Below are 10548 nucleotides of genomic sequence, written 5' to 3'. Positions count from 1 at the left end.
CCTCCCTTCCACCTTTCCTCTTTCCTCCATCCACCTTCCTCCATGCCCCGTCCCTCCTTCCTCCTTCCTCCATCCTCCACCCCCCCTTCTTTCTCTTTTCCTCCTTCCTCCACCCCCTTCTTCCTCTTTTCCTCCTTCCTCCATCCCCCCTACCTTCTTCCTCCATCTCCCTTCTTCCATCCTCCTTTTCTCCTTCTTCCATCCCCCTTCCTTCTTCCTCCATCCCCCATCCCCCCTTCCTACTTCCTCCATCCCCTATCCCCCTTCCTACTTCCTCCATCCACCATCCCCCCTTCCTACTTCCTCCATCCACCATCCCCCCTTCCTACTTCCTCCATCCCCCATCCCCCCTTCCTACTTCCTCCATCCACCATCCCCCCTTCCTACTTCCTCCATCCCCCATCCCCCCTTCCTACTTCCTCCATCCCCCATCCCCCCTTCCTACTTCCTCCATCCACCATCCCCCTTCCTACTTCCTCCATCCACCATCCCCCCTTCCTACTTTCTCCATCCACCATCCCCCCTTCCTACTTCCTCCATCCACCATCCCCCCTTCCTTCTTCCCCCATCCCCCCTTCCTTCTTCCTCCATCCTCCCCTCCTCCTTCTTTTGGTATAATATGCGTCTTCATGCATGTGTAATTATATAAAACAATAAGTATGTATACATGTGTAGGTTTATCTCAATACACCAACCTGAATCTGAATCCTCCCTCGCAATCCTCCTTTCCTCCTCCCTCCTCAACCACCTCCCTCCTCTCTACCCCCTTCCTCCCAATTAACAGGGATACCATGGTGGTGTGCAGTTCACCACATAATTCTGTTATATGGTTAAATGGTCTGGTGTGCCACAGGAAACCATCAGGCTTGTCATGTAGAGCCACCTTAAGCGGAAAGAAGATTAAAAGCCAGAGAATGAGATGGCAAGTGTGCAGGAAGGGGCAAAGTGAACCTTGAAATAAAGCAGCCTTTGTTAGCAGTACTTTGCCTTTATCTGAATAAATGCCCTGAATGCAAATGGCGTTCTTTTTCAGCCTCTTCTTGGGACTGCCATGATACTGAAGTCATGATTATCTTTTTGCTTCTGCTGTGGGGGGGCCAAGGGTCTGATGGAAGAATGATGAGATGAAAAGACAAGGAGGGCAAAGGAAAGGAATTAAGGAGAGATAGGGGGGTGGAGGAAAGGAGGGAAGGTGGAAGAAGGAGGGTGAAGGGAGGAAGGTGATGGAAATAAGCAAGTTGGTGGAGGGGGAGCGAACTAGTGGGGGCTGTTGGACCTATAATCTTAAACAGGTGATTTGCTATGATAAACTGAGGCAGAGGCTGACTTCTACATATAAACTGTCCCTCTGTGTGTCCAGGGAGGCCACCTGTTTAGTAACTTATGGGCAAAGACAGGTAAGTGACAGACTACTTTGTGTAAGGGGTACTTTGGTGCTGAGATGAGGGGTAGATTCAGATGGTACGGGCATGTAGAGAAGATGAAGGATGATAACTGGCTGCACAAGTGTCAACATCAGGAGCAGGATTGTGAGAGGCACACCGAAAAATACCTAGGATGAGGTCACTGAGTGTGACCTCAAGGATAACAGACTGAATGGGAAGGGTTTCAGAGATCATGCTGCGTGGAGAGCCATCATTAGCTGACCAAGACCACCGCATGCAAACATGTTGGAGTCTTTATAAACAATATGAACTGCAACCCATGGTTAATCTGAACACAACCTCAGTGGACTGCAGGCTGACACTACCCATCTGCAGTTCACCATCCTCCTTTACTGGGATAGGGTGGGAGATGAGGAATGTTTGTATAACAAGGCACTAGACCCATCCAGTTATATCAGTGTCACCACATGAAGGGATCCCTCTCTAGATTCAAGGGTTACATTCATTTTTATTCATTCATCATCCAGTCCTATGTTGCCCCATTAGGAGTGTAGGAGTCTGGGGTCAGGCAAGTTGGTCCTGACATTTACGATGAGTGATCAGTCTCACTTATCCCTGAGTGGCATTATGTGAGCAATAAACCCCAACCACACCTTGGATATAAACCTTAACAGGCTCAATCCAATTGGAGTGCCGTAATTACCCATTAAACCATCAGGGGCCAAAATTTGGTTATATGGTTACCACCCAGCCTTGTAAATGGTTTCCTGGTGTACAGGAAACCATTTGGCTTGTCACTCAGTGTAAAGTCATCCACAGGCAGAAGGAAGAGGAAAGAATGAAGGAAAGGAAGACAGAAGAGGAAGTGTAAAGTCACCCACAGGCAGAAAGATGAGGAAATAATGAAGGAAAGAAAGACAGAAGAGGATGGAAGGAAAGAAGAATGGAGGAGAGGAAAAGGTAGACACCCGAGAGCAGCACTACATCAAGTGAGTGGACGGTGAGTGCCCCCACCTACCACAGAAGATACTCTTACAAATAATCCATAGTAAAAATGAGACAAAAATAGTATCCATATACATGTTCTGATTTATTGCAAAAGAAAAAGAAAATATTATACATGATCCACAAGTTCTATTGCAAAAGATCAATATTTTCACAGAATGGCAAATGAAGGTTTTATCATTATGTGCTATTGATACAGGTTGCACATGACATCAACTCAATTCCATACACTGTACAGGAGGCCAGCAAGAAGCTGGAGAAACTTCAGCAGGTTTCCCTCGGCCTAAATTTCGAGTACAAAAACACTATATAAAAAACAAATCAATTCTCAGCCACTGTGGAATTACAACTATAGATATCTTGAAGACTCAGCTACATAAGTATTTTGAGACTGAACAGGGAGGCTGCTAGAGACTGAGCAGCGTGGAGAGCCGCCATTAGGTGACCTGTTACAGCAATACAAATGAACAAACAATACAAACATCTACCCTACCAACAGTGAGGTGACTGCATAATTCTGATAATATTCTATGGTTATATATGTCCATTTATTTTCAGAACTAGAGACTGGATTTCACAGGGCACAGCATTTCTTTTTCTGTCTTTCCAAAGAGATTTCCATGGATGCCTTTTACAATTAGTGTATCATGGTCTTATTATTTTTCCTGCCAAATTACTGCAGGGTGTGGTGGGTGGGGGAGAGCCTGCATCTATGTTCTCCTTTTCTCATACTGGTTAAATCTGGGATGAGGTTGGGCAGTGTGACCTCAGGGATATGGGACTGAACTGAGAGGCTGCTAGAGATCAAGCAGCATTCTATTGTCTTCATCATCGTCATCATCATCATCATCTCATCATCCATACCACTTTTCCCACTCTAGGATTGGGGTGAGGTAGGGTCCAAAGGGAGAGAGAGAAAAAAAACTGACCAAAGACCAACTATATGGGCCACACCCTCATTCCCTCACTATTCCAGCTCCCGGAATCCTCAAAATCATCATTGGAATAATCTCCTGAACTTTCTCAAAAATCTCACGGGCCTCCAAATATATCGATAGTAAAGAAGAAATAAATGATGTATGTCCTAGCCTATTGAAAAAAAAACAAAAACGAACATTATACACAAATGATCAGAACTCCAACGATCTATAGTCCGCATGTTTCCACTTGGTAAAATTCTGCAACCTCTTTCTGGCTCATTTTGGTGGATTTGATTAGTAACCAAGGAGACTCTCCCCTACCTCATAACAGAAGACACACTGGCATTCACACAACCTCAGGGACACTGGACTGAATAGGAAGGCTGCCAGAGATCAAGCAGCATGGAGAGTTGCCTTTAGATGACCAAACCCGGCATATCGGAGCCTCTATGATACGATGGCTTGGTATTAAACCCCAGCGGTCCAGTTCCACCAAATGAAAACAAACGGACTGATGATAATTCAATAAACGATGAACAAATGTGAAGATTTATCATATATGAGAAATGGACCCCCCTCTCATGCCTGGAACAACTCTAGTGGGGTTTTCCAGCAAAGGGCCTGTATTCTCATTGGTTAAGGAAGCTCCCTAACTCCTTTTCCTCAGTGATTTATTTTTAGATATGGGAAGCTAATATCCTTTTGTACATTATGTATGTAAAGTCAGGCAGAAGGATTTACATGACACAGAGGAGGACAGAAAGGTACAAAATAAATCTCCAAGGAAAAGGTGTTAGGGAGCTGCCTTAATCGATGAGGGGATGGTGTACAGGAGCCAGAGAGGCAATACGAGGCTACGCAATGATCAGAAGTACAAAAAAGGGGAAACAAGAGACAAAAAAGGCACATGATCTAACTGCTGAAAATGCAAACTGCAATGAAAAGCTGGCCTGTCTTCATGTAAGGGAACTGGGTCGCAAATTCCATACCGTGACATGGTTGCGGGAACCAAAATCTCCTTGGTTACGAGTCAAATTAACTCTCTGATCTCTCAAGGTAAAGCAAACCAACTTATTCTTCTGCAGTGATGGATATGAATGAAAGTTATACATGGTTATATATTTTGTAAAATGGTACTAGACTTAACTGAGAAAGAGAGAGACAGAGAGAGAAATATCCAAGAGCCTGCCTATTCTCACCTATGGAAGACCTCAAACTTCTCAGCTCAGTTGATGGCCAAGCACTGACTACCGATTTTGACTAGTAACCAAGGAGACTCATTCCTACCGCATCAAAATTCACACAACCACACCTCAGCATTCAAACTGGAGTGGCCCGGGTCTCAAAACTAACAAACCAGCTAAATCTACTTAACTACTTAGCAATGATGAAGAGGAATGACACAACTGCAAATGATCAAGAGTAGAAAAAAAGAAAAATACACAATGCTCGTTGCTTTTCATCTGACATCGTTGGTAGGCAGGTGTGGTCAGCTTGGAGGGTCAAATTTCACTAGTAACCAAGGAGACTCATCCGTACCTTCTAACCAATCCACGTCAGATGGAAACCAACCAGCTAAAGTCTGTTAAAATGTTCAATACAAAAAGCTATGTTATATATCAACTAGAAATTCCCATATGCTTATTATAATGGGAGGTTGTGTGTGTGTGTGTGTGTGTGTGTGTGTGTGTGTGTGTGCCAAAGATGTATAAACCAAGCATGTGTAGGATGTAAACAGGAAGGTGTCAAGTTTGCCAAGAACGTGTGCATGGAAACTTAGCATGTGTGAAATATGTGCCATTTGTGTGAAAGGTGTGAAAATTGATGAAGAAACTAGGAGTAGATAAGATAGTAAAGATTGTGAAAAAATAAGTGGAGTTAAGTGTAGAATTCTGTGTTTTAAGTGTCATTTTTGGGAGGTGAGGTGTACGAAGGATGTGTAAGTGTGTCGAGAGGAAATTAGAGATATTGGAAGGTGTAGAAGGGAAAAGAGAGGTAATCTAGGTTGTGTATAAGTGTGAAAGTGTGCAATGGTTAAGTGTGTATGTGTGTGTAAGTAGAAATTAGAGAGGAAAGGTACAAGAGAGAATCTAGCTTGTGTATAAGTGTGTCTGTAATGGTAAGTGAGCATCAATGTGTAAGTGTGTAATGGTATGTGTGCATGGGTGTCCAAGTGTGTATTTTCAGGGTGCATCAGTGGATCTGGGTGGCACGGAGGAGGTTCATGGGTGGATGGAGGCGGGTATGGATGTGGTGAAGGTGGGGGTCTCCAGTTCCTCGTGTTTCTTCATCCTCGTGCCCTGAAATCAAGAACAACACTGTTACTCCATTTCTCACTGGCAAATTCACCACTTCTCACTGGCAAATTCATCATTATCATAATTATCAACATCCTAACTTTATTTTTCATTAGCAATTTCATCGTCATCACTGTCGTCACCCGATTTCCAACAAATATATGGGGAGAAAAATAATAAAATAATAATAAAAATAATCGTTCATTCGTTTCGTTCATTTTTGAAGGCTCCAACATGCTTGCATGCATCGGTCTCAGTCACCTAACGGCGGCTCTCCATGCTGCTCAACCTCTGGCAGCTTCCCTATTCAGTCCCTAAACCCTGAGGTAACACTCAATGACCTTGTTCCAGGTCTTTTTGGTCTGCCTCTCGCAACCCTACCCCTAACATTAGCACTTCTCATTTTCTGCACCCAATTATCATCCCCCTTCCTCTCCACATGCCCAAACCACCTCAATCTACCCAACCTCATCATAACACCAATACACTCCAGTCCCATCCTACCCCTCAACTCTTCCATCATAAACCTAGCCCCCCCAGGCCTCGCACTAAGGGATGGATTGCACATCCACCTAATCGTTGCCATTTCTGTAAGTTTGAGCCTGCAAATCTCCTCTTCCTCTACAGAATAAAATCTGTCTGCCAGCAGGAAGACTAAAAATTAGTTGTCATCGTCATCATTATCTAATCCAGTGTTGCCCCATGAGAAGCATAGGAGCCCAGGGCTAGGCAAGTTGGTCCTGACATTTAAGATGACAGTGACCAGCCTCACTCATCCCTGAGTGGCATTACATGAACAATAAACCCCAACCACCCCTTGGATATAAACCTACCCAGGCTCAATCCATCAGGCACCATAATTTGGATACATGGTTACTACCCAGCATAGTAAATGGCTTCCTGGTGTACAGGAAACCATTTGGCTTATCACTCAGTTATCACTCAGTGTAAAGTCACCTGTAGACAGAAGGAAGAGGAAAGAATGAAGGAAAGAAAGATGCAAGAGAAGGATGGAAAGAAGGAAGGAAGAAAGGAAAAAGCATGCACCAGAGAGCAGCAATACATCAAGTGAGTGAATGATATGTGCCCCCACCAACCAAAAATACTACTACTACTACTACTAATAATAATAAAAGGAAATAATTATCAATAACCAGACACTTGATCCAAAAAGTGTGGCCAGATGCAAATCACCTTCATATCACACTGTACCCTACCATCACGCTGCCTTATCTCCAACCTACTGTACACTCCACTCTTTCATATACCTCTCCATCCAATACCTCCATCTCCTTCTTAGTCTCCTCCTTCCCCCCTTTCACCTCCATCTCACTCAAATACACTCTCTTAGTCAGTTTCACATTCTCCATTCTCTCCACATGTCCAAACCATCTCAATCTACCCCTCCTGTGCAATAATTTTTTGACTAACTGTGTATATAATATCCACACACACACACACACACACACACACACACACACACACACACACACACACACAAATATACCTGCTGTTGCTTGTAGTGGTTGATAATGTCCTGGTCAGCTGGGCAGGACTGTGTGAAGGCATCCAGCTGGTACATGTTGTGCATGTAGCGCCATAACGCACTCAGTTCCTCAGGGATCTCAAAGTCCACAAAGTATTTACCTGAAAGAACACATATCTGGTTAGTATGGAAAACAGTATGTCAGTAAAGTATGAGTTTGCGGTCAAAGTAGCCTTGTGCCATGGGATGCAAAGTTTCAGTTGGGATGGAGAAAAAAAGAAAGGAAGGGAAGGGAAGGGAAGGGAAGGAAAGGAAAGGAAACGAAAGGAAAGGGAATGGAATGGAAGGGAAGGGATGGAAGGCAAGGGCAGGCCATGTTAAAACTGGCACCAAAAAATAGATTAAGAGTACTTTAACAGCAAGCCTGCAACTTGCATAAAGGTGAATGCAACACACCTGCAACTCTAATGTGCTGCAGTTTGGGCATGAGTTCACAGTCAAAGCAGCACATGGTATCTCCCGTGAGGAATCTTGTGCCGCGGGAAGCAAGGTGGTCGTCAATTTTGCGAAGGTAGTTGAGGAGGACCCCACGGGAGGCGTCATCTCTCTTCAGCAGCATCAGCTTGAACTTCTGTAGATGGGTAAAAGAATGTGTTAGTTGGCAACCATCATCAATCATCATCATCATCATCACTTGCAGGTGGGGTGGGGTGGTGTTTAAAGAGCATGGAAAAGGAACAAACATGACAAAAGGACAAACTGCTACAGCACACACAATTTAATGGATGCCAGAAACCAAGTAATGTGGAGAGCCGTCATTAGGTGACCAAGGCCAATGCATGCAAGCACACTGGAGTCTTTATAAATGATGCAGTGCTATACGATAAACATTCATTCACCCACCATTCAAACCCCCACAATCCTGACTCCACTTAACAAGGCACAAACATCCACACTTAGACATCTCATATTATCTATCACGGTCAATCCAACAACCATCATATCGCCAACAAAAAACTCGTGGACACAAAACACTTGTCATATATCCCATCACCCTGTACAAAATTCTTACACCCAGGTTGATCCCCTGTCAGTTCCCTGGTCTTATTATTACTGGGTTATTAATCTTGAAAACAAGTACTGCCATAGAGTATCGTTTTTTCTTGTAAACCTCCCTCACTCCCCCAAACACCCCTCTTCCTTCTCCCTCACCAATATACTGCACGACTTCTTCCACACTTTTCTAACGCACTCTCCTTTTCCTTGCTTACTTCCCATGCTTCACTTCAACACAGCATAACAATTCACACACATGATGCAAAAAGGTTCCCTGCCAGATGCCACACTCCCAGAGGGGGTGGCAACAAACTGCCTCCACATCAAAGTGCATTCCCCCCATCTCATCCCCTAGTAAGTCACCACACTATTCTTAATACTAACCCCACATACACACTATCTACCTATCTATAGCCAGATGTCTCAATCCCATAGGGGGTGGCCACAAACAAACTGCCTCCACATCACCCCGCCCTCCACCATCAATCTGCCCTCCCCCAACTCACACTGTAAACATTCTCTGTGCGCTGGGCCACGTCCTTGTCTTGCACAAAGAGGTTATGTCCACCTGGGATGTTCTTCATGATGTGGCGCTCAATTTTGTCATTCTCCAAAACTGCCAGTCCGTTGTCTATCAGGATGGGGGGTGGGGTGGCCTCAAAATTGGACCTGTGGATGAAAAGAAATATATCAGAAACCAAAAGTATACCACTGTCATCATCATCATTGTTGTTATCATCATTCTGTCTCATTCCCTACCCACAGATGAGGTAAGGTGGCGTTCAGAAAGCACAAAAAAAGAAGTACTCATTCACTCATCATTCAAGTCCCCGGAATCCTGACTCTACCTCACATGCAACACCTTTCCACATATATGCACTTCATGTCCCCAGCCATTTTGCTGCCCGCCCCCCAACTTATACCCCCCTCTCTCATATACCTCTCTAGTCCATCCCTCCATCTTATCCTCAGTCTCCCCCCTCCACCTCACTCACATACACTCTCCTAGTTAGTCTCTCACTCTCCGTCTTCCCCACATTGATGCATTTCACAAACACCAACCAAGGAAAGTCAATCTCACAAATATTAAGTTCAGAAATGGATGCCAAACCCTTCTCATAAATGCTTCCATAGAAAATTCATCGCAAATATGTATGTCAATATTTTAAAGACAAAAAATAAAGACCACAAAGCTGGAAGATGGCAAAAGTGTCCCTTCCTGAAAAATTTATGCTGTACGAGAGAAACAAAACATAGCCAATCTCTCACTCTCCATTTTGAAATCATAAGAAACACAGATAGACAAACACACACAGCCCTGTATTTTCGTTGGCCAGTGAAGCTCCCTAACACCTTTTCCTTAGTGATTTATTTTGTTTATTACACCTTATCGTCATCTGTGTTACATAAATCCTTCCAGCATCACCAAACTCTGCAAAAATAGCGTATAAAAAGGATATTAATAGACCATATACAGAAACAAACAGATAGGGATGGGGTGTTAGGGCACTTTCTTACCCTACATGCATACAAGCCACACAAATTACTCGAATTCTGGTGGGGGTTTCAAGATGGATATTAATCAGCCAAATACAAAAATAAACAGCAAAGGAAGTGGTGTTAGAGAGCTTCCTTACTCACAAGAATACAAGCTACAAACAGACCAATTACCTGAAGTCTGGTGGGGGCTTCAGCATGTCTACCGTTGTGACCTTCAGTGAGATGGTCTTCAGTTCGGCCAGAAGGTACAGATCCATGAAGTACTCCTGGCAGAACAGACAGGCTCCCTTGCGTCGCCCATCAATCGTTGACGCCTGGGGACAATACGCACTGTTAAAACCACATAGGGAACAAGAATATGAATGGATAGATAGAGAGATAGATAGGTACAGATCTATAAAGTACTCCTGGCAGAACAGAACATCAATCGTTGACGCCTGGGGACAATACACCCTGTTAAAACCACATAGAAAACAGGAATATGAATCGATGGATAGATAGGTAGAGGTACAGACCCATGAAATATTCCTTTGCGTCGCCCATCAATCGTTGACGACTGGGGACAATACGCCCTGTTAAAACCACATAGGGAACGAGAATACTACTGAAAACTCATGTGGTAAAAATAAATACGATTAAAAAAAGGCTTCTGGCCCTAACTTGACATGGATCGAAGGCAGACAAATGGCAAAGAACAGGGTGACATGGAGGTGATTTTTCTTTGGCCACCCCTTACACGATTAAGGTGTTTGGCAATAGATAGATACAGATAGATAGAGATAGACAGACAGACTGACAGATTTCTATGAATATTACAGACACACACACACACACACACAGACACACACACACACTCTCTCTCTCTCTTTCTTTCTGTAAATGGCCTACAGTATGTATTT

The 10548-nt window shown here is 43.9% G+C and overlaps 1 protein-coding gene across 1 annotated transcript in view; it reads right to left on the bottom strand.

Moving 5' to 3' along the window:
- Positions 1-2462: 2462 nt before the first annotated feature.
- Positions 2463-10548, bottom strand: part of Clic (chloride intracellular channel protein 5) — a 31450-nt gene continuing 23364 nt past the window's right edge. Inside the window, exons 2-6 of the mRNA XM_080285976.1 lie at positions 9821-9963; positions 8656-8818; positions 7550-7724; positions 7115-7254; positions 2463-5610 (exon numbers count right to left, since the gene is read on the bottom strand). Of these exons, the coding sequence (XP_080142102.1) occupies positions 5533-5610; positions 7115-7254; positions 7550-7724; positions 8656-8818; positions 9821-9963 (699 nt within the window). The 3' untranslated portion in view covers positions 2463-5532. The remainder of the gene's footprint in view (positions 5611-7114; positions 7255-7549; positions 7725-8655; positions 8819-9820; positions 9964-10548) is intronic.

This window comes from Coenobita brevimanus, chromosome 109 (assembly GCF_032717465.1).
Source record: "Coenobita brevimanus isolate Jiangsu-jjx chromosome 109, ASM3271746v2, whole genome shotgun sequence".
NCBI classification, from domain to species: Eukaryota; Metazoa; Arthropoda; class Malacostraca; order Decapoda; family Coenobitidae; genus Coenobita; species Coenobita brevimanus.
Note: the sequence above shows the minus strand (reverse complement) of the source record. Positions and strands in the feature narration are given on the sequence as shown.